The sequence below is a fragment of the Danio rerio genome, chromosome 15 (assembly GCF_052040795.2).
Source record: "Danio rerio strain M-AB ecotype USA chromosome 15, GRCz13ab, whole genome shotgun sequence".
Classification (NCBI taxonomy): domain Eukaryota; kingdom Metazoa; phylum Chordata; class Actinopteri; order Cypriniformes; family Danionidae; genus Danio; species Danio rerio.
The window spans coordinates 36,892,502-36,920,058 of record NC_141035.1 but is presented as its reverse complement, the minus strand read 5'-3'; the positions used below and the strand labels follow the sequence as shown (position 1 = coordinate 36,920,058).

The window sequence follows — 27,557 nt, the reverse complement described above, 5'->3', positions numbered from 1 at the left end:
TGATATATAACGCAGGGCCATTTGCTTTCTATTCGCACCTACTCAACTAAAGAAACATGTGGCGGTGCCAGGCTCCACGGGCTCATGCTTTTTAAAAGGGGTCAAAACAGATATATAAGAGATAAAAATCCAAAAAATATTATTTACTTTTCCATGTGGTTGCAGATAAGAAATGTAAATTAATATTGGGACCATACTAAATACAATGAAATGACTGAAGAATTCATTTTTGAGGAATTTTAAGATCCTCTGCGCTGATTTTAAACCTTTTCAATGACATCTGAAGGAAAACTAATACTTTTAAGAAAGCAAAGACCTATGGAAATACAGAGGAATGTACCATTATTAAAGTTCTGGGCATACCAATATCTTACACATTATAAGGATTTACAAAGAATCATGGAGTATTCAAGCAAATAATTCAGCTTAGAAATCAAAGGAATAAATATAATTTCAAAATATATTCATATAGTGAACAGTACTTTAAACTATTAAAGACAATTTTTTTTAATTGTGTATGTTGGATAATATAAATGCAGCTTTAGTAAGCAGAAGAGACTTCTTTTACAAATAATAATAATAATAATATAGTATTTTCCCCAAACTTTAGACCAATAGCTTGTTTTTATTCAATATATTTGTCTTGCCCAATAATGCTAAATGCTAAAATCTCAAAATTAAACTAAATTAATTAATTAAACCAATCTATTAATAAATCTAACAGAATTAAAGAGAAATTGACAATTAAATCTTAATAACAATACTGTTAAAATAAGAATTAAAATAATAGAGCATGCAGCCATTACATTAAATTAGGCATGGGACAATAACCGTTTTCAAGGTATACTGCAGTTTGGAAAAGTCAAGGTTTTAAAAGAGTCAAAATTTTCTGTTATACCGTTCCTATGTAAGACTTTTTATTTACTTATTTGTTGTTGTTTTTAGGACAACAGTATCTCCAGCAGAAAAGATATCCAAAGATGTTTTAAATTGTAAAGAAATCAATGTGTTTAAAACTAACGAAGACAGCAGAAGTCAATCATTTATTTGAATTATTTAGCCTGACACGTTTACTGCTCCAAAATGTTTCAAATGTAACTCAAAATAAAAAATATATTGGTTTAAAAGGGAAAAAGTTTTATTTTTTTACCCAGACATTTAAAAATAATATATTTTAGAGCAGTAATTCTTATCCAATAATTCAGATCCAGTAATTCTTATCCAAAATGTTTTAAATGTTACTTAAAATAAAAATATATTGGTTTAAAAGGGAAAAAGTTTTATTTTTTTACCCAGACATTTAAAATAATATATTTTAGAGCAGTAAACATGCCTTCAAACCGTGATATTTTTAATCGAAGGTTATCATATTGTCAGAATCTTACACCGGCCCATGCCTAAATCAAATCCTAGTATACTGCTGTGCTGACGGTTCTCTTGAGATTTTCCTATTGAATTTTAGAACTTTTTTTTAAAATTCACAATTAAAATCAAGTCAGTTGTAAATATAAATTTGACATTCTGCAGTATGAATTGAATTACACAAATCCGTCAAAATTCGCTTTCTAAACAACACGGTGTGGGTAACCCTTATGTGCTGTTGGGGAATGTTTTCACCCACTTCGAAACTTTCTCTGCGTTGTAGCAAATGAACTGATTTTTGGTGAAAAATCTTATTTTGACACATATTATGGAAGATGTTTTGAAAAGTTTCAAAAATCAACAAATTACACTCTGAGCAAATTTACTACCCTTTCATTATGTTTGTGGCTGTTTTTGTCCCATTGACATCCATTTTTGATTGCAAAGCCATAACACCACATAATCATGATCATAAAATTTAAATAATAAGCTCAGCGTTGATATAGCAAACATAGTGTGAATACATGCACACTATAGTTAGTATTTTTACTTTATAGAACTCTATATAAAAGCCAGAAATATTTTTTGCACAGACCTACATAAGGGTTAATGGTTCCAACTGAGGATCAATAGTAAAAATGACAAACTGTACCTCTTCCCAACAGAGAAAAACACCAACAATCAATGTACGATTATATGCTGTTATGGCTTTGCAATCAAAAAATGTTGTTATAACGGAAGTCAATGGGACAAAAAAAGCCACAAACATAACAAAAGGGTAGTCAATTTGAACAATACATAAGGGTTAACATACAACAAACGACCTAAGAATTTGTAAAGTAATAAAATCCCACAGGAAAAAAAGAAAAATGTAAAGGAACCAACAGATAATAGTTTTCACAAAGTTATGTGTTCTGGCTAGAGTACCCCTGAATCCAAAACAGACTCACATGCAATTCAGAATAAAGACAGAAAACCTTTTTATTGCAAATAAACAAACATTCTAAATAAAACACCAACAGAAGCCATCCATCAGTGATATATATAAAACAATTATATTAGGTTTATATAAATCTAGCTGATAGTAAACATCCAGAAGAGTAAACAATATGAAAGTAAACAGCTAAAGTGCTTGCTGGCTCTATAACCAACTCTAGGCACATAACAATGACAATTCACAACTATCCAACTGTTCTTCTTCCTCATTTATATAATACATCTATGGTCTATTTGGGTCTATTTTTTCTTTTTTTGCTGCTTGAGCATCTTTCTTCGTTTTACAATCATGTCATGGAGTCTTTCCAGTCCCTCTTTTAGGCCGTCGCCAATGATGGCGCAAGTGGGCTGCAAATGCCACGGTGTAGAGGGTCCCAGTTCGTTGAGTGCCAGCATGGTCTCTATTTGTGACAGTGGCAGAGCCTGTCTCATGTCCTGCTTGTTGGCGATAATCAGCACAGGCACTCCTTGATTTTCAGTGGAGCGGGCGATTTTATAAAGCTCAGTTTTAGCCTCTTCCATCCTCTCGGCGTCCAGAGAGTCCACAACAAATACAATCCCATCTGTACAGCGCGTGTAAGACTTCCAGAGTGGGCGCAGTTTCTCCTGGCCCCCAACATCCCAAAAATGAAACGTCACTGTTCGTGAGTCCCCAACTGGTATTCTGACTTTCTCAGCATTGAAGCCTCTGGTCGGGACGGTGTTGACGAATTCATTGAACTGCAGGCGGTACAACACCGTTGTCTTGCCTGCAGAGTCCAGACCCAATATAGCAATGTGAAGAGAATTACAGAACGGAAGACTGGATAGAAAGTTGGGTTGATCTGATATCCCGTTCCCCATTTCCTTCAGCAGTGTGAGAACATCAGAAGTTTAGGATGATGCTCCATAGGTCCAAAACCCCAACTGCGCATCCGAAGCTTGCCTAAAAGTTCATACATAGGCATATGGTGGGTTTTAAATGGAAATTAAATTATGTAATTATTGCATGTTTCTAAAAGCATAAATGATTGTGGAATATATGACAAATAAAATGAGACTTTCAGGTAAAGTTGGTTACTTATAAATACTTCTTTGATAAATTATCATAAGTAATCATTGTACTGTTAAAAGCCATTATAGCATAGCATATCCAGGGTTTCTGCAGGTTTCACCAAGTTAAATTTAAGACTTTTTAAGACATTGTAAGACCATTATGAATTAAATTTTAGACTTATACAGGGCTTAATGTTAAGGATTTTTTTCTGAATATCCCAGTAAGAAAAGATTGTGATTAGCCCTATAAAAATTATCAAAATTTAATACATTTAATAATACAACAATAATCATTTTGTTTGAGGATTTGTTAAGAAATTTTCCAATACATCCATTCACAAACCCTACAACCCTTAACAAGAACAGAACAAAACATAGCTGTCAATGACTTCAGTCTACAATAATAATAATTTAATAATAAAATTATAGGTCAGGTCAGTATCCTCAGCAGTAATCAAATGCTATTTTTAAATAAAAACTTTTATTGAGATGGATTGTTGGTGATTGTATGCGTGTTAATGGCCAGATTGGGTAGCTACAAATGAACAATGGAAAATTAAGGCCTGTTAAAAAAAGATTTAAGGCCGACAACACAATATTTCTGTAGATTTATTACTTTTTAGGGCCTAAAATGTAGCTTTTGAGATTTTAGACATTTAAAGACTTTTTAGGACCCGTGAATACTCTAATATCATACATTGGATATATACAACATTTTAAAACAGCTGTACGTGCTGGCCAGTAGTTGGCAATGTCTTATTGTGAAGAAACATCTGCAAACACACTCCTAGGCCCAATCCCAATTCTACCCCTTAGCCCTTCCCCTAGTTGGGTAAAGTGTGAAAGTTTCACAGAATGCATCATCTACAATGGCAACATGGCTGCACAATCGAGTCAGAAATGTTTTTTTATATATATTTTTTGGCACTATTAGGAATTTTTACAATAAATGAGCATATGTTTTTATACATCATGTTTTACAGTTATGCTTTATAAAAAAATAAATAAATAAATAAATAAAAAAACCTTAAATTTCACCACCTGTAACAGTGATTCTCAAACACCGGGCTGCAGACCAGTACAGGTCCTTGGATCATTTGGTACTGGGCCGCACAAGAAATTCTTAAATATTTCAGTTTTTTTTTTTATATCTGAGTCCCAACAATATTTAAAAAATCGTTTATTTTGAAAAATGACCGTACTCTCACTTACATCTTGGTCACTTGAGCGGTCAAATTTAACCCACAAGCAGCAAAACGAGTAAGAAACAGACATCTTTGGAAAGTTTCTTTGTTAAGGGAAAAAGGCCAAGTGAAGGACCTGTAAACTGTCAAGGAATGGATTCACAACCCATTTGTTAACAAATCAGGAGATCTCCTGAACTGCTGGAGATCGCAAATGAAGGCAGCCTTTTAACGGCTGTTCGCATATCGTGTAATTTCATGCAAGTTTGTTATTTCCAATGGAGGTGCGTGGCTTTTTTTTATTACAAGCATTGTTTTGTCAGCTTGTTATCCTCTGAGAAAACGGTTGATATCTTGTGTTTACATAGATAAATATGGCCACGATGTAAATGAGCTTATTGTCATAAGGTATTATTATGATAACATGATATTGTTGCCTCCGGTGATTTCCTGAAAATAAATACCAAACAATAATGCAACTGGAATACAGCAGTCGTCGCCGTCATCGATCTCATATGATTTAAGAGATCACGATGATACATGATGACGTGTGTGCGGGTGTTGTAGCGATGTCCCATTTCTCACGGTTACATTTGAATAACTTCTCCTTCACACTGTTTCATGGGGTAGGGGTAAAAAAAATATTTTATTGGGATTAAGATGTGAGTCCTAATCTGGGGGCTGGGTGATAAATCAAAATGAAATCAAAATGGAAATTTAGCAAAAGCTGCAAATGTCATGCACACTTAAAATTTCAGTATCGATCGGTACCGAAATCGATACTTTCGACAACCCTATTACAACACGGAGCTGTAGTTCACAGAGTAACTGCGCAAACAGTTGCCATTATTGCAGAATGACCCTCATTGATTTCACTATCAAAAGATTAAATCATCTGCCATTTTAAATGCTGTATTGTGTAACTTGTCAGTGAACATTGACTCTGTGTAGTAAATGCTGCTCCATTTGAAAACACCTCCTAGAAGTTTACTACGGTTTACAGTTCTAGCTTTACTTACCAAATGTGCATGAAAAAGCATCATCTTCAATTAAACCACCAGACATATCGGACATATTTGTCTTAGTTGTAAATTGCTTTCATATGCCTAAAAACTTAATACCTATAGCGTCAGAGTTTTCGCAAAATTATGAAAAGCACTGATGTCAAGCCAATGAACAGCCTGTATGGAATAGAAAGTTTTCCATTATGTTTTAAAGTTAAAAAGTTTAGTTGTTTTGTAAACGTATCCTAACTTGATAGAAGGGTTCCTGCAGATTATTTTACAAGACATTATGAGCTAATAATTGAATTAAATTAATTACTTAAAGGGAACACAAACCCTAATATGCTCTAAATGTATAGGAGGAACACAATGAACTGTATTAGCACACTTGAGAGTAAAAAAAATTAATTCTTACCCAATATCAAGTCAAGAAGATATTTTGAAAAATCCTGTAAATTGGTAGCCATTGATATCTATAATCTCTAAAATACTGAGGAAGTCAATGGATACCGGTTTACAAAACTCTCCAAAATACCAACAAAACAAAGACACTCAAAACAGGTTTGGAGCCAGAGGACGGTAAGTAAATAGTGGGAGAGTTTTCATTTTTGGGTTAAAAATCACTTTTAAAAAGATAAAGATAACTCTTGGACACAAGAATATATATATATATATATATATATATATATATATATATATATATATATATATATATATATATATATATATATATATAAAAAAAACTATTAAATGTATAGTCTGATTGTGACATTTCCTTTTTATAGCATTATTGTCTTGCTTCTTTTCCAGTGAAAATGTCTAATGATTCTTAAATAAAAATACATTTAATTAAGAATGAACGTGTTTTTTTCTCTTTGAAAGGGATGAACAATTGAGGTAGTTAATAGAATACAACCTAATAAAACAAAATTCACACACCACAGATATATTTGTTCATTTAACCGAAACATAATTTCTAAATTCTGCCAATCAATTTAAAAGTATCCTTGTCTAAAGGATGTTTACATGAAAAGTTCAGATCCAAAAACCTCTAAGTGCCATCTAAAATTTCCATAGAAAAATTAAGTTTTCTCAAACTCCTTTGTTTATGTTGACATATTTTACTTTAAAGAACAGGAAAAGGACTTATTCTTTGCCATAAAAAGTGATATTACAGAACATAAACAGCAGCCTGATAAAAATGCTAATTTTAGAGGAAAACTTCAGACGGTATTAAGAGATTTTGCATTTAAACTCTTCATATATTTGCATTAAAAGCAGAAATACTTTCAGATAGTCCACTGAACAACAATTCTCGAAAAGGAGAGCATATCAGAGACACAAATGCGAGATTGTTGACTGTGTAACGTTAGAGACACAAGAATAAAAGCTCTTAAAATTCAGCATATCTTAGTGGTGCAATATTTCCTGAGAAGAGATAAATGGGGTGGTCTAACAATAAAAGTGAACGTGATAAGAGTTGTGCTGACGCAGCTTCTATGGAAATCACTCGCGTCCACCTGTCGAATCGAAACTTTTCTAACTAAGCCCAAAGTTCAGCCAGATATTGCTTTTATCGAAAACAAAACAATTACAATAACCTTTAATCATCAAAATTAAAAACAAAAACTAATCGTTACGACAGTAGCTCCCGATGGAAAACGTCTGAATTGTGAGTTTTGCTCGCATGAACCACAGCCTCGGGATAGTATAACGAATTAATTATTCATGACGCGATGACAAAACTTGCTTTGGCCAAAAGTCAAAAGAAGTCAACATTCCCAATGCACAGTAAAAGGTTCAAAACCAAACTCTCGTTACAGTCAGTCGCCCATTCAACTTACCGTTCAGACGTCATGCTCGGTTAAAGCCTGGTTTATAATCGTCATTCATTGCTCTGCGTGCTGCTGCTGTGCTTGTGCTCACCGACCGAGAGCGCGCCTGCACGCACACGCACGTAGCAGCTCATTTGTTTACCTTTAAAATGATTGGTCAGGGGAGGTCATGCGCGCATAATGAATACAAAAGAGACGCGCTGCATATCTGTGTAGGCTAAATGATCGTCTGTACTATTATTGTTATTATTTATTTTTCCTTTGTATGTTATCTTCACACTTAAGATATATAATTGTCCTATTTCTCTGTTAGTGTACAAGGTTGAAACTAAAAGGCATGTAAATTCTTTATTTTGCCTTTGCTTGTTTAAAAACCAACGCATCTTGTTAGTTTTTAGGATTCAAAATCCTTTTTTCTTAGTTGAAATTTGTTGAAGTGTCTGCTTATATGTCTTAAGTTTATAAATCCTCACCTTTTCTAATCCTAGACCTCATACTTTCTTACATATAAAGTGTTATATTAATCTGTAATTGGATTTTTTATTGCAAATACTGTATATTCTCTAATAAACATAAAATAAAATATCTTATAACTTAAAAAGATCATCTGTGTTGCATACTACTTTGTTTTAAATATTTTAATAAGCAGAACAAACATGTGTAATTCAAATAAAAATAAAATAAATAAACAAATAAAGGACCAAATGAATGAAAAAATAAATAAATGAATGAATAAATGAATAACAAATGACTAAATGAATGAATGAATAAGTAAATGAATAAATAATGGATAAATTAATAAACAAATAAATACATAATTAAATCAATGAATGAATGAATAATGAATTACTGAATGAATAAATAAATCAAGAAATATATAAATAAATTATGAATAAATGAACAAACGAATAAATAAATGAATACATAATTAATTAAATGAGAGAATAAATAAATAAATGAACATAGATTAATGAATAAATAAATTAATTAATATATATAAATGAATGAATGAATCAATAAATAATAAATGAATGAACGAACGATTAAATAAATAAATAAATAAATAAATAAATAAATGAAAGAATAAAAAACGAATTAATTAATTAAAAAAATAATTAATAAATAAATAAATGAATGAATGAATAAATAAATAAATGAAAGAATAATTAAATAAATAAATAAACGAATGAATAAACAAACAATTGAATAAATGAATGAATGAATAAATAAATAAATAAATAAATAAAAGAATGAATAAAAAAATAAATGAATGAATAAATAAATAAATAAATAGAAGAATGAATAAATAATAAATGAATGAATGAATGAATAAGTTAATAAATTATAAATAAACGAATAAATAAATAAATAATTAAATGAATGAATAAATTAATAAATGAACACATGAATGAATAAATAAATAAATATATAAATAAATGAATGAATAAATAAATAATAAATTAATGAATGAACGATTAAATTAATTAATAAATGAATAATTAAATGAATGAATTAAAAAAATAATTAATTATTAAAAAATAAATTAATAAGTAAATAAATGAATAAATAAATGAATGAATAAATAAATAATGAATGAATGAATGGGTTGCGGCTTGAAGGGCATCCGCTGTGTAAAAACTTGCTGGATAAGTTGGCGGTTCATTCCGCTGTGGCGACCACAGATTAATAAAGGGGCTAAGTCGACAAGAAAATGAATGAATGAATGAATGAACGATTAAATAAATTAATTAATAAATAATTTAAATGATTAAAAAACTAATTATATAATTGATTAATTAATTAATAATAAATAAATTAGGTGAGGCAGTGGTGCAGTAGGTAGTGCTGTCGCCTCGCAGCAAGAAGGTCGCTAGGTTGCTGGTTCGAACCTCAGCTCAGTTGGTGTTTCTGTGTGGAGTTTGCATGTTCTCCCTGCCTTCGCGTAGGTTTCCTCCGGGTGCTCCGGTTTCCCCCACAGTCCAAAGACATGCAGTACAGGTAAATTGGGTAGGCTAAATTGTCCGTAGTGTATGAATGCGTGTGTGGATGTTTCCCAGAGATGGGTTGCGGCTGGAAGGGCATCAGCTGCGTAAAAACTTGCTGGATAAGTTGGTGGTTCATTCCGCTGTGGCGACCCCGGATTAATAAAGGGACTAAGCCAACAAGAAAATGAATGATGAATAAATAAATTAATAAGTTATTGATTGAATGAATGAATGAATGAATGAATAAATAAATGAATGAATGAATGAATGAATGAATGAATGAATGAATGAATGAATGTTGCTTTTGTCCACAGCCCAGCATTTTTAGAGTGCATCTGTTTGTCTGTTTATTTCTTATGCTATAAAATGTGTAATAATTTCCAACATTTTAATAACAAGACATACTAAATTGAACTAAATCTATAAAATTAACATACACTGACCTGCCATGCAGTAAATAAGATGTTTTTGTATTTCTGTTAGTGCTTACATTTTGTTTTGTCTATGTCGAACAAAAACATGCAATGCAATACTATAGTTGTTTATAGTTTGTTTGTTTGCTTGTGCAATGTATCAAAAGACAAGCTCAGAAACTAACAAGTAACAAATGTATTTACTTCTGCTTTTCCCCATACTAAATCTTCAATAGCTTAAACTTGCTTTGTCCACATGACACAGCACTACATTCTTTCTTTTGTCCTAAATGGATTCATTTCCTCCAAGAGTTTGTCAGCTTTTCTTCAACTCGGTCCATTAAAGCACTGTACACTCCTCTCCTGCGCCGATGTCTCTGTAATACAAGTCAAAAGTTTCCACAAAGGTAAATACCAGTTCAGTAGCAGAAGATCAATATGAACGTTCTGCATTTGCTCACTGTGTAAGATGCAGATTTTGGAGGCCATGGTGACTTTGGCAGTATGAGTCTTGGGTCCCATTTAAGCTCTGCAGGTTTGAAAGTGTCTATTTTGCTGATCGTGTCTCCACATGAATAGTTCAGGTCCGGATGGCTGTCAATGACTGTGGAGTTAATGTAATAAATAAGTGGGTGAGGTTTACGTTAGGCAGTGTTTGACCTTTGTTCAATATAATGGATTTAATGACTATCCATGTATTAAAGGGATAGTTCACCCAAAAATAAAGATTCTGTCATAATTTATTTAGCCTCCACATGTTCAAAACCTATTTTTTTTCTTTTGTTTAACACTAAGTATAAGATATATCGAAGAACGCTGGAAATAAGCAGCCACTGGGTGTACATGACCTAGTGTAAATGCATTTTATAGTATCACATGAGAAACAAGTCATGAAAGTGGAAGAAAGTCTGTAGAAAAATCCTTAAATGCAAAACAAAAAGAAGTTTTTTCAGCTTGTGGTGGTTTTGCACTTAGTATGAAGGAGCCATGCTTAGTCTAAATGCTTAGTCTAAATAAGATTACCATCAAACTGTTTTGTCGACTTGCTAAACTCACTGCGTGCTGACACCTTCGCATAAAAGACTGTTACGCCTGTTTCACAACACATGAACAGCGCGGCTATTTTTTTGCCATGCATGTTGACACATGCTCAGTTTGCTTTTTGATTAAACTACATTGCTTTCACCAGTGTTGATTCAGTTACACATAAATAACGTCTTGATTACCACTCTTAATAAATACACTTGCATTTAAAGTAATTCTTATCTCTAAGCATTTACTGGGGAACTAGCACGTGCCCCAGTACATGGGGTCTAGCGAAGATGCTTTTATCCAAAGAGACTTACAAATGTGGATAAAAGAGGCACTTTAAATCACCAGAGAGAAACAATATACAGATAATTAGCCATGACAAGTTTAAGTTAATAGTTTTGCAGCGCACGTGTACAGTATGTACAAAAATCATACATACACACATACATTCACACACACTACTCACTCACCCGTTTGAAGCACACTCAGAATCGCACAGTATTTACCCGGAAGCATGGAGTGTTCAAAAAGAGTGTCTGGTGCACATGGAGAGGAAAAGGGTGTGTTCTCTACATGATCAGATTGACTTCCGTAGTATTTTCTTTTCTACTACTTACTACTACAGTCAATGGCTGTTGGCTTCCAACATTCTTCAAAATATATTTGTTTGTGTTCAGCAGAAGAAAGAAATTCAAAAAAGTTTAGAGGAAATTTTCATTTTTTGGGTGAACTATCCCTTAAAGTCTGACTTCACAAGTCAGCTATCAGGTTTAAATAATCTTTCAGATGCCATAAGTAAACAAAAAATATATATATACTAAGTGAAGTTTATTCATTAACTAATTTCGAGAGGATCACGTGCTTATGATTGAACACAGCTGGTCCTGCATTAGCAAATTCATGACTCACCAATCAGACGACTCCTAAGTCACCATAAATAACCTAAGTTCCACCACAGCCATCTTCATTTTGAAGAATCCCCCCTTACCCCTACTCCTCCTTTGCTAGTTGGGTGGCATGGTGGCCCAGTGGTTAGCACTTTTGCTTCACACCAAGAACATAACTGGTTCTAGTCCTTACCAAGCCAGCTGATATTTTTGTTTATACAATCTCCCTGTGCTCCTGTGAATTCCAATTTTTTTTTATTAGCTACAACAGCAGGGGATTGTCGAGATCTACAGTACCTGAGCTCAAACTCCCCTCCCGCCCTGCAACTGGAGGGAGTCCTGGGATCTTATAAGCTCAGGACTCTCTCCTGGGACAGCATGCCAAACACACTTTATAACCAATCATCAGCTAGTGTGAACTCTGTAATCTACTGTAATACAGTCACAGTCTACAGTCTGCTATGTTTATATTCATGCTTAATAATCTCAGATGTTCAGACAGTAATTCACCTTTTAAAAATGGTTAATTGTCTTTTATGCTAAAAAAAGAGTAGTCGTGGACCCAGAAACAATACATAGGCTATTCCACATCACAATTTAACAAGCAAATTGTCAAAAAAAAAAAAATGTTTGATTACATGGATGATAATTTACACCACCATTTCTGACCCCATGTTCAATAATTCAACGACTTAAAACATGAAGTCTAAATGAAAATAATGTTACCTGTTTTTAAGCACTGTGACTTCATGCAGCCTGGATCCTTTTCTAAAGAAGTCACCATGTCTGGCATTCCCTCTTCACACTGCAATCACATGTAGAGCGTTTAATTTCTTATAAAGACTGTCATCTAGTGTTGATATAGTGCAATGCATATAATATAAATAATGATCATTTTATAAACGTACAGGTCTGAAGTTGTGAGGTTTTGGATTTTTGTAAGGTCCCACTGGATACGTCCCTCCTCTCACAAACAGCAGTTTAGTCTGTAGATAGTCTGGTGGTTTGTAGAATGTGATAAACGGTCGTTCTTTACGTCTACTTTTCTCAAGTCCAGGTAATATATCGTTCATCTTTTCCAGAATGAATGATTTTTCATCCACACTATCGTTTGCTTTAACCAGGTGGATGTTTTTGGTCTTGATTCGTGGCAAGCACAAGGATGTGTACAGTTTTGGGGTGAAGTCAGGGGCTTTGATGCACCATGGATCAAGGGGAACTGCTGGATGTGGTGGGATGGGTCCACAACTCCGGCTTGAGATTAGGTTTTGACTCACAGAAAAAAGCAGCTTTCTTCTAAGGTCAACAGACATGGTACTGTCCAAAGGCTCAGGAAGATTCATTGTGGATATATACTGTATGTACAGTATACTGTAAGAATAATACATAAAAAAATGTTTCATAATGCTTTCAGACCACCAACAGTTCATTATAATAAATAGATTATATAAATACAATTAAAATGATTACATAAAGTAAGTAAACCCATTCCCTTAAAAAAATGACACGTTGATTTTACTTTAAAAATCTTCAGTAAGTATTTTTGTTGTAATGTCTCTAAAATTCATTTTTATAATCATGCACATTTTATTTACTTAATAGTTTGAAGGCAATGAGTTTACTTGTTTATTTAACTATTCACTTTTTACAGTGTATGCAAAATGAAAAGGGCAATTTATTTAAATGTAATTACATAAAATATACTAAAATATATAATTAAAAAATATATATATAATAACATGACTATTAAGAACTGTTAGCTAACTAAATAAAAATATTGAAGAAAATGCAAATACATTTTTAAATGAAACAAGACTTTTTTCTAGTTGACATTTCAAAGAAAATGATTATTAAATTAAGGAAAACCTTCATTTTAATAGCAATAATGCAATAACAAATTCAGTTTTACTCACAAAAAAAGAACAATTTATAACATGAGCAAAATAATCACAGCAAGAACTGTATTTATATTTTTATATATATATATATATATATATATATATATATATATATATATATATATATATATATATATATATATATATATATATATATATATACATAAATAAATAAATATTAATAAAAAAAATTATAAATAAAATATAATATATAAATATAAAATATAATTTTGGAGTCATGTGGTATTTCACTATTTTAAACAGACATTGCAAAGAAATTAAGGTAAACTAGCTTTTTTTTAACCATAATAATGCAAAAAAAAAAATTATGAAAATACTAGAAATAATAATTATGATAATAATAAATGTTATTTATAACACGCTATTCTAAAACCCAAAGCACTTAAGAAAGAAATAAAGAAAGTATTTACTATATATATATATATATATATATATATATATATATATATATATATATATATAGTTGACGTCAGAATTATTAGCCCCCCTTTGATTTTTTTTTCCTTTTTAAATATATCCCAAATGAGGTTTAACAGAGGAAGGAAATTTTCACAGTATGTCTGATAATATTTTTTTTGTTTTGGAGAAAGTCTTATTTGTTTTATACTCCAACTAACTGAGTCGTGTAAAACCCAATAAGTTAAGGCAACTCAAACCGGTTGAGAAAAAAAAAACTAATCTATGAGTACTGTGAACTTCATCTATTTAAGCTAACGTGATGAGTTATTTAATCAACTCATTACCTTCAATACTGAGTTCAAAACTCTTTTCAAATGAGTAGAATTAACTTTTTGTAAATTTTGAGTTACCTACACTCATTTCTTTTGATAGAGCTGACTGTTGGTTTTACAGTGTAAGAACTTTTAAAATTAAAGAATCATTTAAACTTTACTGTAAAACTGCATAAGAAAGAAAGAAAGAAAGAAAGAAAGAAAGAAAGAAAGAAAGAAAGAAAGAAAGAAAGAAAGAAAGAAAGAGAAATCATTTGGAGCAAGAAAAATTAACCTGACATTTCAAAGCCTTACCTTTATTTTACTTCAGAGTGGCTGTGATTTAGCCATGATGACGAAGTAGATGGCGAAGAGTTCAAATTGCTGTGTTTGGTCAAAAAATTAAGCCAGCTCAGCATGCAGCATTTGATACAACAAAAAGAGGTTGCCAGGCAGCCAGAGTTTCAAGTTCTCATTCAGAGACTCTGCGTGTGGACGGAGCACAGTGGGGACATTGTTGAGGAAACAAAGAGACGCCTCAGCAACCATCTAACTATGAATTAAAGTCTATTTAAGCATGGAGAACGCTGAGAAACATTTTATTCCAAGGAACACCTATGAGTTATATTAGATTTTTTTTAAACAGATAAATCTGAAAATAATATTCTGCAGGTTTATTTGCTGTTTATTCTTTCTGAAGTTTCAGCAGTTGTTGCAGCAAATTGTAAAGCACAGCCTGTTGCATGTTTATTTATTTTTATTTTTTTTGCACTCATATTCAGCTTGATTTTGATAAATTCTGATATTCTGAGACATAATTTAGATATCCTGGCCAAAATTACTCATATTTAGTTGATGTTTTTCAAGTTTTGCAAAGAATTCAAACAAAAGTTCTAATTGTAATTGACAATCAACACCAGCAGAGGTCAGCAAATAACTAAGTTAAATGCTCTCTCAATTCAATTCAATTCAATTCAATTCAATTCAATTCAGTAATTGCTTTACTGGCATAATAAATGTAACAAATATATTGCCAAAGCATTTATAAAGTTTCCATTAAAAAAGCAACTTGATATATATTTAAAAAACACAGTAAACACTGTAATCATTTGTAGTAGTAAAAAAAGATATTTATATATAATAATTCATTCATTCATTCATTCATTCATTCATTTTATTTTCGGCTAAGTCCCTTAATAAACCAGAGATTGCCACAGCAAAATGAACCGCCAACTCATCTAGCATATGTTTTAACCCATCACTGGGAAACATCCATACACACTCACTCACACAATTTCAGCTTACCCAACTCACCCATAGCACATGTCTTTGGACTTGTGGGGGAAACCAGAGCACCTGTAGGAAATCCACAACAACACAAGGAGAACACGCAAACTCCACACAGAAATGACAATTGACCCAGGTGAGGCTCGAACCAGTGACCTTCTTGCTGTGAGACGACTGCGCTACCCACTGCGCCACCACACCACACCTATAATAATTAAATAAAAAAATATATCATATTATTCAATATATCATATTGAATGATAAACAATAATAACAATAATAAATTAGAATAAACTATACATTTAACTTCTCTTTCTCTCTTTCCTCATCACATTTATCAAAGATCAAATCTTTCAAACACATTTTATGAAACTGTAGTGTATTAGTGTAAACCAATCACAGCTCGAGATAAAGCACGGTAGCCTTTCGATTTTCTGTCATTTTATTGTAAGCTAGGCTTTACAGTATTTTCCCATTTCCATTACAGGGTTTGGGGATAGAAGGAGAAATATTTGAAGAAAACAGAGAATGGTGGATGTTGTAAATAGATTAACAGCATTTGACATTTCACTAATAAGTAAAACCTAAAAAATGACAGGGGCTATAAATAGGTTATAAGAATTTTTATTTTTATTGTTTACCTTTTATTGCCAGTTTTGTTAACAACTTTTAAGAAACTTTAAAACAAGACCTTCAGATTTTCTGTTGTCTGTGAACGCATGTAGACTGGTTTTTAGGTTGTAAACCTTTTCTGCAGTTCACTTAACAGCCACTATTCATTCATTAATTTTCCTTTCGTCTTAGTCCCTTTATTCATCAGGCGAATGAACCGAAAACTTATGTTTTATGCAGCTGCAACCCATCACTGGTAAACACCCATACACTCTCAGACACACACACACACGCACACACACACACACACACACACACACACATGCCAGACAATTTAGCTTACCCAATTTAGCTACACTGCATGTCTTTGGGCTTGTGGGAGAAACTGGAGCAGAGGAAACCCACGTGAACACAGGGAGAACATGCAAACTCTACAGAGAAATATCAACTGACCCAGCCAAGGCTCAAACCAACGACATTCTTGCTTTGAGGTGACAGCGCTATACCCACTGCACTGCCCTTACCAGCCATTATATTGCTAATAACTAGCATTTCATTCTACACTGTAAAAAATAGAGGGGTCCAGACAATTCTTGATGTTGTCAAAATGAAAACATACTCACAATTTACTCTTACCCTATGGTGGCTTCAAACCTTAATGAGTTTCTTTTCTTCTGTTGAAAACAAATAAAGATATTTTGTAGAATTTTAGAAACCTTTAATCATTGATTAATATTGTCTTTTGTGTTCAACTGATGGCAAAAACTCAGGTTTGTGATAGGCTAAGAACGTTGAGTAATGATGAGAGAATTTTAAATAGGAATTTTAAAAATTTTAAATTTAAGTAGGCCTGCTCATGTGTTTGATACTGCTCAGTAAACGAATGACTATTAGCTTGACATTGACCAGTAATATATATAAACTATAGCTTATAAAAACGAAAGATTATGCAAGCCAGAAGAGCTAAAAGAGGTCACACCTGGGTTTTATGAGGGTCAGTTTTGCTCTTAACACAAACTGCCCAAGTCACACGTCTTCGTGGTAAGATAACCAGGCTGGACATAATCTTTAGATGCACTTAAAAAAATTATTAAGACTTTATTTTGATGGTGGCTATTGTACATTTCGTTGACTACATAACTATGCCAATTATTTCTCATTTGAGTATTAGACTGTCTGCTTAATATCTGCTGTACTGCTCCTTCAACTGACATTTAACTGACAAGTACACGTCAACTTACACCCTAACCAACTTAAAGGAATCTTATAAAATGGAAAAAAACCTCACAATAGTCGGAAGTTTATCAGTATGGGAAACACTCGGCATATAGTATACGGTGGAAAATACAGTAGTCTATTCATAGTTAACCTGTAGGTATAGCGTACTTTCAAAAAAGTGATATTTATTTTTATACAACAGTTCTGTCTGGTTCTTCAATCTGATTGGCTGAAAGCCGTGCAGTAACAGCAACAGCACTCATACTGCCTAATTACCCTTGTGTATTACTCCGCATACAGCAACAATCAGAAAACACTCTACAGTTTGACAAATATTGCTGCTATTGGACGATATAATGTACTTTTGTGATTTTTAGTAGAGATTGTAGTTGTTTAGATTCAACTATGCAGTTTTTTTTAGAAGGAGAGTGCCTATTTTAAAATACTTCTAATTTCTAAGACTGAGAGACAGAGCATCGGCGGCAAGACGGTTGACGATGTTCATCCACAAGATGGCGGCAGAGACGTATAATATAAAACCTAAGAGGAAAACAGCGTAATTTCAAACTACAGCTGATCAAATGATGATTAAACAGGTAGATGACTTTCTCACAATAGATCTCTTTTGTATGCTGTAGTGATGTATTTATACCATAGTAATATTGTGATCTCCCGATTGCAACAAAGAAATACTGGAAGATATCTTAGTATACTGATAGCATTTCAGTATTTCATATTAGACATTATGCTAGAGAATCATTCAAGTACTAACGTTAGTTCTAAAGTGACCTTGGTGAAGTAGCAACGGTTTCTACTTTTCTGAGGTCAGCTGCAGATGTGAAGGAATGGCGGAAGAAAGTAGTTCCTATCACAAAAGGGTTTTTAGACTCTCAGTGTTTGATTTTTATATATATACACGAATTACGATTATGCTGTCGAACTGTTGTATAAACCAAATATCACACTCGTAGCAGTGCGATGTGGCTGTATATCGTCACTGGTGGGACGCACGCCTTCCACCAGTGCCGATATACAGCTACATCGCACTGCTACTCCAGTGATATTGCTCATATAATACATTTTCAATTAAGTGATCTGATCTACAAAATGATTAAGAACAATTTGTGTATTGTGTGTGTTTTTTTTTTTTTTACTTTTAAACAATGTTGTGCCATTACAGTGTTATAAAAATGCGTGTTCAAGGTCTGTTAAAACTTTATTTTGACAGTCCTAACAGTCTGCTACTCTCTTAAAACTTTCATGACAGTAAGTTGTGAATGTGTGTCAACAGAATATCTATTTGTAACCTTCAAAACAAAGAAACCAAACCAAAAAATTAACAGCATAAAATTTGAAAACAACATAGTGTCATAGTGTTTTCTTAAAGCATTTCATTTCCTGTTAACAACACTTTAGTTCTCTTTTATGCATTTGTGTTATTTTGATTGCTGATCACACCTTTAGAGCATGGAAAAGTTTTGCCACTGATGATTGTTCAACAATCTGCTTTTCTCATTAAGCGTCACAGTTGTTATGCTGCATTAACCCCGTTTAACCGAATCAGAGCAAAAAACACAAGGAATATATTGTGCTTTCGTTCTGTCTAATGAGCATCATTGACTACAAATATACAGTGCAGTGGAAGAACTTAATTATTTCATACAGAGTGTCAAAACCCTTCGTTGAGAAACAGATGGTGTTATACCAGAGCTCAATCTTCATCCCGTGAATGTTATTCACATCTTCTTTGAGAAGGAGTGGCACGCCCTTGATAAAAACAGTTTACCAGATGGCCTCTGGTTATGTGATTCCTTCTCAAAGTCTCGCAGGCATCACAGAGCAGATTGTGTTTAACTTTCTCAAAACAGAAATTTGCTGATTACCCTCATGTTGATATAAGCAGCTCAGCTATGGACAGTCAGTGAAGAACAATTATTTTTTTAATACACAGTAGTTTTTAATTTGCAGCTGTTGCGGAACATAAGCACCATATCTTGTGAATTTTGGAAGAATGCCACAATATTTAGAGTATGCTTAATTTCGTGGGCTGCAGCTGATTTGCTATCAAGATTACTGTAGGTGCATAATGGACCTCTTTTATTACACCATATATTAAAAATGAAAAACTGATAGTAAAAACAGATATATTTTCTGACTACAGACAATATTACCATCTGGTTCTCCGTTCAGACTGGAAGGATACATTTTGGATATCACAGGACAATAAAATTCATTATTATTGGAATTTTCTTCATCTGTGGTCAATTGTAGCTCAGGTTTCACTCTTCTAGCTCAGGTTTCACACTTAATAGTTTTTTCTGTAATATCGGATAAAATTTATACAATATTTAATAGTTAAATATACTTAAAATATATACTTAATATACTTTAAATATATTATATATATATTAATACTTAAAATATATTAATATTTAATACTATATACAATAATTAATACTTGATAAATCTCTGTCTAATGCACGTGCACGTTTAAATTTTTTGTTTTGCATAAAATTATAAAATTTATATATATATATATATATATATATATATATATATATATATATATATATATATATATAAATCACATAACTTGTTAGTGTCTACTGCACATACCATTGACCAAATTTGAGAGCCATCCACTTTTAATTCTTAACAATACATGTTTACCACCAACAGAAGACATAAACAAAAAAACAGTATAGAAACCTGGGATATTAGGTTTCCATTTAAACCCATTACAAATTCAGTGAGGTTTTCTAGTAGGCCTACACATTGTTTTTATTTTCGCAACACAAAAATTATCTACAGAATATTCACATACAAGCACACTTTAGGTTTGGCTAATCAAAGGTAACGTTAGGCTAATCAAACTCAGGCTAGCAAAACTATTGGCGCCAAGAAGTGATATAAATGACGCCAGAATTAGCTTACAAATGCGTCAAAAACACTTAGTTAATTGAACATTTTATTGGATTTTCTTTTTTTTATTTGGGTTAAAATGTGTGCGTGATATTAAGCAGCGGAGAACCGACCAGTCAGCCCGAGATGCTTCAGCGGGAGGAGGTGTGTGTGGTCTGGACAGCAGCCCATGAAACACTCGCTGTTTGCCTCAAGACCGCTAAAGACATATCAAATATTTCTTTGCCAGCTTTCAGTTCGCGATTTAACTTATTTTGTTCCGTATTATCGCTTCGGACACCCCATGAACGTTTTCCTTAAAGGATTTAAATAAGGAAATGCATCTAAACGTGAATGTGGAGTATTGCCTCGCTATTATATTTATTGTTGTAAAAACTGTCAGCTGTCAGAAAGGTAAGCCGATCGATTTTACTTTGGACAAAACGATGAGCCATTTTGGCTTTTTTTTTCCTGAGAGAGATATGCTATACTTTAATAATAAGTTATTTAAATAGCTACTGAAAAGTACTGAAGTTGTTATTAATAAATTAAACAATAAACATGTTATTATTTTGTGTGATTATGCCCTCATTATGTTTTTTCCACACGTGTTCCACACATACAGAAATTAATGGCAGTATTGTTTAATATAAATGAAAACACGTATACATTTAAGATGAATGTTTATTTCACATTGAGTGGTGTGCTCCTTAAAGATCTAAATATTACTTGTTGACATCACATGACCTGCAGCGTCATTCAGTGCATACTGTGTGTACAGTATGTTTCTGTAGTGTTTTTTGGCAAATGTCCACTTTCCAAAATCATAAGTTGATTGATCAATGGATTGATCTATTATTTTTTATTAACATTTGTGCTCAAACTTAAATCTTTATTCTCTGTATGTATTCTTGCTCACTCTATATATTGCATTGTGAATATAGCTAATATGAAAATAGTTATTTTATAAAGCACACTAAAGTCAGATCCAGCATGGATATTTGAGGAGCTTGTTGTGTTTGCCACTGAGTCTGGCTTGTGTCATCTGTGAACTCTCTGCCAGAACGTTTAATTTAAGTGTGTAAATTAAAAGTGTAAATAGGCCTACATTCTGTAGGGATAATTTACCGTTTGAACCCAAAAATGAGCAATCTGTCAGATGAAGAAGATCCGGAGTCAGAGATTCAATTAAAGTAAGTTTACTGAAGATAGTTTGGCAGATGCCAGCTTCAACACTCGCAATGAGTTCGTAGGCCGCTCTGCTTACAATCTCAAAACAACACCAAAAATACTCTTACATAACATCGTTAACTACGTCATACATATAGGTAACCTGATTGCGCCACTTCAGTGCTGACCTTAGACCTGTGAAATGATCTAAAACTGAATAGAACACACACACATATTATTCCAGTTTTACTCTGAAGCAGGATGACACTAAGGTCATCATGTAATTTTGGCTCTTAAACATTCAACTTTATTAATAATCATAAAGACATAAGAAAGTATATGTGTTTCTCCATCCTGGAGCAGTCATTCATCAGAAAATCCACGTCATTAATTTAGACAATCAGATTTTTTTCCCAGTAAGTTAGTTGTCCTCGTCATCTAAGTTCTGTGGTATTTTATCGAGTGGTGTGAAGTAGCAAATTACAAATACAAGGGGTTTGCGATCTAATTGCCAAATTTTTCTTTTGACAGATATTGCTATTTGATTTTTGATTTAATTCAAGCTGATTTTAATTTAAATCAAGCTTCAGCTTAATAATCTTTAAGCCGTGTCAACAATTCTCCAACAGCTCTTTAAAAAATGACCTGTTTTTGTTCAATGTCTGTGACTTTGAAACCAAAAAAATCCCAAATGACTAATGCTGTTTTTATATTAATTTGTCTATTAATGCTTCTGAAGCAGCAGACGGCATTATCCCACTTGTCAGCGCTTTCCTATTTGTTTTCTCTTTTTTTGTGGGCATAGTTCAGTTGTGCAATTCTGATTGGGAAAAAAGAAAGTGTGCTCACTCAGTTGGCTAGTTATAACGCCCCGGTCAGATCAAACGATTTCGGCATGATTTCCTTGAATTGACAAATGGACGTCGTGACACAAGATTCAATCCTTTCTTCTTGTGTAATGTGGCATAGTTCATGACCATGTCTGCTATGCCTAATGACACATCAGCAGAAAGTCTAGCATGTTTAATTTTCTGAAGTATATCGGACTGGTTCTGAAGATGTTATTTGTTATTTTTGTTTACATATATACATATATATATTTTACGTCACAGCCTCTTGCGATTAACTAATCGCAGTGTTTCAAATTGTGTTTTGATTTATAGCACATTCCTAACAAATACTCAAATTACTGTAATTGAGTATTTTTTCTCAGGTATTGTACTTTACTAAGTACTTTTACTTTTGCTTGAGTACATTTTTACCGCTGTATCAGTATTTTTAGATTAGTTTGATTTAAGCTATAGGCACTATTCTATTATTTGTCTCGTCTGTGGTGACTGCTTACAGTAGAAAAATCAGTTCTGTGATTCCCATCCAATCAAATGGCATTATACGAACAATCTCATGACACAAAATTGTTACACGCAATGACCTAGAGACTGTTTGGACTTCATGTCACTGATGATAAGATGATGGATGTTTACTGTATGAAAACTAAAATTACCAAATGGCCTTAAATAATCACTAAATGCACTACAGAATGTTACGTTTTCACACACACACATCCACAAATTGCATGTAATCGCTTCAACTTTTCACAGTGTAATACTCACAACTCACCACTCTTGAGTACCTTTAAAGTGGCTTCTTTTTACTCATACTTTGAGTAATATTTACAACATATAATTTCACTCTATGTGCACTACATTTTTAGGCAAGTAATGGTACTTCTGCTTGAGTATGATTTTTCAGTACTCTTTCTACCACTGATTTTATCAGTCTATTTTGTGTATTACTGAGTAAAATTGTGTTTTTATAGCGGACCCCCCTGAATGCAGTCAAGGTGGCCATACTGTTCTTCAGAGCCCATACAGGAGCACCAGCTTCAGCTCACAGCAGCTGCTCCAGTCTGCCATGCAGGAGCTCATTTGTGATCATTCACTCTCTCCCGGATGGTATCAGTTCCAGATCTTTGATAAGCCGGCCCGTATGCCCACCAAATGTGTGGAGGTACAGTACAGTCCTACCTGCTGAACAATGCCTCTTTTATGTTATGACTTAATAACCCGTGTTTCTGTACTCTCAGGATCTCAGTATAGGGTCCCTTTAGCAAAGGCTTACAGATTTATTACATGTATTTTTTCTTGTGTTATTGATTTGCTGAATCTTAATTGAAAAAAAGTTGTTGTTTGCAATATATTGATGCACTGCAAACAAATGCTTTTCTAACTTAGAGTTTTGTCTTGTTTCTAGTCGAAATATCTAAACTTATCCATCAAAAAGAAGCATCAAAAAGAAAACAATATTATCTTGTTTCAAAAATAATAAGTCAAAATTAATAGATTTTTTTCCCTAAAACAAGTAAAATAATCTGCCAACGCATGCATGGGATGAGCTAAATAATTCTGTTTTGCTTTGAAACTAAAACTTATCACATTATCAGATTATTTAGCTTGTTTTAAGGAAAAACTAATTTTCACATGTTATTTTTGAAAACAAGATATTTTATATTTTAGTTAAAATTTTTTAAAATATTTTAACTTGTCTAGAAAATGCTTCTTTATTTTAAGGTTTAAATGACGTTTACTTTAAGGAAAAAAATAGCCCCAAAAGGGACAATGAAATTTACAGTAGCATAATGTTTCTATACAACGGTAAATCCTACAGGTGAATCAATGTGGAACACAAGCCCCAGTGTGGCTTTCTCTGTCTGATGGAGAGTCTCTGCCAGGCTTTCTAGAGGTGAAGCAGATGACAGCCTGTGCTACCTGGCAGTTTCTGGGAAGCGGCAGTAAAGATTGTTGCCTTTTTCGCTTGCCTGTCATCGTACGCAACTGTGGGAACTTCTATGTGTATTTGCTCCAACCAACACAAGGATGCATGGGATATTGTGCTGAAGGCAAGTCAGTGTACACTTTTGAGTATTGAAAACTGTGATATTCACTTTTTAAGTATGATTATTGTGCATCATGTGTTCTAAAGGATGTAAAATATGAAATACATGATCTTCACTTGTTAAAATCACAAATAAAACCTGCAACGATCTTACGCAGTGCCTAGTTCTGAATTCATAAAAGTCTCCATAGTTGCAAGGTACACTCTTTGTGCAGCCAGGTGGTCTCATTGGTTATACTGACAAAAGTTATATGATTTTCATGCACTGCATAATATCATTGCGCCTGCTGCATCCATGGTACGGCAGCAACATTTTTCGATTATCATTACACCAGAATAATTCCGATGCATATTGACCGAGAACATACCAGCCTTTCTTTTTTCGTCATCCTTCGTACACAATGTAACTACAGAAAGGACAAGCTTTGCAGTAAATAGGAATACGCTATAATAAAAGTTTTGCTGCCCTATTGTTTTTAGTTGAATCAAAGGAACTTTTCTAGTCATCTCAAGTTATGCCCGATTCACACTGGGTTTCAGTGTCAACACTTGATAGAGGGCGTGTCTGAAGTTGTGGCTGACGCAATCGTCATAACAGTGTCATCCAATGAAATAAGTTCTCAATTGGCTACTGTCTGAGATTGGGTATTTGCATGAAGTGATCTGATTGGCTGACGCCTCCGTTGGCACTTGAAAAGTTGAGAAATTCCCAACTTATTCAAGGAGAAACGCAGATGAACATGCAAACAAACCCAAAATTCAGTTCGGCAATGCTTGACATCTGCCATTCAAAGTGAATGGGAAGCATTCATGCTGACGCCCCGTTTGATCAGTTAAACTGAATAAAAATATTAAGTTGAACTTTTTATAACTTAAAAATTTTAGTTGAAACCTGATTAACTTATTAAAATATGTTGAAGTAACTTAAAGATCCTGTGAAGTGGGTGGTAAATACTCCTCCTTTTTAAAAAAAAACAGCCAAAAGCGTTTTGTTTTACCACTACTCTGCCATTGAGAGTGTTTGAGCTCAAGCGCATCAAATAAAAAGTAAATGAGACATGTCTTGAAGGGGGCGGAGCATGTTAGATACTAGATAGCATTTGATTGGTCAAGATTTGAGGAGAAACTGAAGTATGAGGTGACGTATGAGGTTTCTAAAACGAATGATCCATTTAGGCAGAAGTGACAAACTGCAAGCTTTACGTGTTTTTATCAGTGTTATATCTTTTAAATGTGAATTTTGTCACTGTTTTGGAGCACACTAGACTTTAGATGTTTAAGTGTATGGTTATTTAAAAAAAGTAATGGAGAACTCCAAAATAGACTTATCTTAATCTTTTATTTCCTTTTGCAGAGATATCAGATGCCAGTCAAACTGACTGTGAAGGCAAACCAAGGAATAGTGATGGAACTTGCAGTGGTAAGTCCAATATTAGAAAACTGCATTTTGCATAATGTAAAGAAATTAAGTAATTGATACATATAATGCATTCATTTTGAACTCATTTTTCCAACAGAGGTTGCGATATTAATGTGATAGACCAATAGTCTTAAAATCAATTTCTGGAGGGCCGCAGCTCTGCACAGTTTAGCTCCAACCACCCTTAAGGCACACCCACTTAGTAGTATCTAGTAGTCTTGAACACCTTGATTAGTTGGATCAGCTGTGTTTGATTATGCCAGACTGCATGATTTTACCCCGGATTGTGACTCGCTGACAGGTTTTCAAATATCACAAATGCCTTAAATCACAGGCAAATCAGTTTTCATTCATGTGAGTAATAATCACACAGTGTGAACTATCAAAGAGGCGAGTGCCGAAGAAGAATCCCAGATGAGTCACAGACACCCGTATTTGACATGCTAAATATCTGGAGCTGTCTGCGATTCAAATCATGCCGTGTGAAATGTGTTGTGATTGAAAATAACATCAGTGATTACCCACAGCCAATGGGAGAGCAGCATCCACTAGTATGGGTATTTGCATACCTGCAGGAGGTTGGGGAGAAGGTAAAAGGGCTTCTTTTTGGTCTATTTGGACCGAAGAAATGGAGGAAAAACTAGTGGAAATTTGACAGTAGCAACCGTGTCTGTTTGACATGTCATGTGAGCAATACCACAACCAGGTCGAAAAAGAAAAACATTTGAGAGAAATTGTAAATTCCCGTCAAAGGCCAGGCGAGCAAAATAAGTACATTTTCTACACCACTAAGGGCTACTTTCTCTGCATGAAGTTATTAACAAAAGATAAACTACGACCTCGTGTTGTTTTCATGTCACTTCTTGCATGCGTTTGGTTGTGAGACGTAGTTTGTGGACCGAGACAAAGTTGTCGGCAATTCTCTTATTGTCAAGTCATCCAGTGTAAAAACACCCTGTCGCCAATCCATCTTGCAGTGTAAACACAGCAGTGATAAAACGCTACCCCAGATAGTCATGCAGTGTGAAAACATCTGTGACGCGACTACTTTAAAAATCCTGCAGTCTGAACTCAGCATTAGGGTTGAAGCAAAACTGTGCCGAGCTACGGCCCTCCAGGATTTGAGTTTGTAACCATTGGGTTAGAGTATGGTCACTAATACACTTCCAATCTATTATCGGAAATAGTAAACCATCCAGGAACCTTTGGCATACTCTTTTTAACATACTATGGTTTGTGACATACTAATTCTATTTTAGAATACTATTTTAATTTGTTTTTAAATTATGCTTAATCTGTGAACACAGTCTCAGATAAAAATCTTCCTTACTGTTCTATCAAAGGGCGACACGGTGGCTCAGTGGTTAGCACTGTCGCCTCACAGCAAGAGAGTCACTGGTTCAAGTTTCGGCTGGGTAGAGTTAGCATTTCTATGTGGAATTTACATGTTCTCCCTGTGTTGGCGTGGGTTTTCTCCGGGTGTTCCGGCTTTCCCCACAGTCCAAGACATGCGCTATAGGTGAATTGAATTAATTAAATTGTCCGTAGTGTATGAGTGTGCATGAGTGTGTGTATAGATGTTTCCCAGTACTGGGTTGCAGCTGGAAGGGCATCCGCTGTGCAAAATATATGCTGGATAAGTTGGCGGTTCATTCCACTGTAGTGATCCCTGATTAATAATGGACTAAGCCA

The 27,557-nt window shown here is 33.6% G+C and overlaps 3 protein-coding genes across 8 annotated transcripts in view; 1 reads left to right on the top strand and 2 right to left on the bottom strand.

Annotated features, from left to right (window-relative positions):
• Window positions 1-2,318: 2,318 nt before the first annotated feature.
• Window positions 2,319-7,496, bottom strand: arl4aa (ARF like GTPase 4Aa). Its single transcript, NM_200860.1, has 2 exons — window positions 7,426-7,496; window positions 2,319-3,283 (listed from the first exon to the last, which is right to left on the bottom strand). Exon 2 carries the CDS (start codon window positions 3,199-3,201, stop codon window positions 2,599-2,601), a length of 603 nt encoding a protein of 200 aa, NP_957154.1. The 5' UTR covers window positions 3,202-3,283; window positions 7,426-7,496; the 3' UTR covers window positions 2,319-2,598.
• On the bottom strand, window positions 3,312-14,793 carry si:dkey-30e9.6. 2 transcript variants are annotated; one of them, NM_001386223.1, is made up of 5 exons: window positions 14,678-14,793; window positions 12,642-13,104; window positions 12,460-12,538; window positions 10,276-10,418; window positions 9,699-10,191 (listed from the first exon to the last, which is right to left on the bottom strand). In NM_001386223.1, exons 2-5 carry the CDS (start codon window positions 13,074-13,076, stop codon window positions 10,111-10,113), a joined length of 738 nt encoding a protein of 245 aa, NP_001373152.1. In that variant the 5' UTR covers window positions 13,077-13,104; window positions 14,678-14,793; the 3' UTR covers window positions 9,699-10,110. The 2 variants fall into 2 exon arrangements, with proteins under 2 accessions (NP_001373153.1, NP_001373152.1); NM_001386224.1 differs by lacking the exons at window positions 9,699-10,191; window positions 10,276-10,418 and adding an exon at window positions 3,312-3,781.
• Window positions 14,794-17,751: 2,958 nt separating this feature from the next.
• Window positions 17,752-27,557, top strand: part of vwde (von Willebrand factor D and EGF domains) — a 70,332-nt gene continuing 60,526 nt past the window's right edge. For 3 of the 5 annotated variants that reach the window (XR_015509699.1, XM_087284417.1, XM_087284418.1), the window contains exons 1-4: window positions 17,752-18,075; window positions 23,370-23,560; window positions 24,218-24,449; window positions 25,800-25,865. Coding sequence is in view for 4 of the 5 variants with exons in the window: in XM_087284417.1 (XP_087140543.1) it covers window positions 23,465-23,560; window positions 24,218-24,449; window positions 25,800-25,865 (394 nt within the window). In the remaining variant the exon portion in view is untranslated. Of the gene's footprint in view, window positions 18,076-20,577; window positions 20,795-23,369; window positions 23,561-24,217; window positions 24,450-25,799; window positions 25,866-27,557 lie in introns of those variants that run through there. The other 2 variants (XM_087284415.1, XM_087284416.1) reach the window with 1 other exon arrangement.

Bases quoted from the DNA above. Each gene is read 5' to 3' on its own strand.
- arl4aa (NM_200860.1), bottom strand. From the start codon at position 3,201: ATGGGGAACGGGATATCAGATCAACCCAACTTTCTATCCAGTCTTCCG.
- si:dkey-30e9.6 (NM_001386223.1), bottom strand. From the start codon at position 13,076: ATGAATCTTCCTGAGCCTTTGGACAGTACCATGTCTGTTGACCTTAGA. The intron at 12,539-12,641 runs GTACGTTTATAA...ATGTGATTGCAG, and splicing joins AACCTCACAACTTCAGACCT to TGTGAAGAGGGAATGCCAGA. The intron at 10,192-10,275 runs GTGAGCAAATGC...CTTGTATTACAG, and splicing joins CAAAATCTGCATCTTACACA to AGACATCGGCGCAGGAGAGG.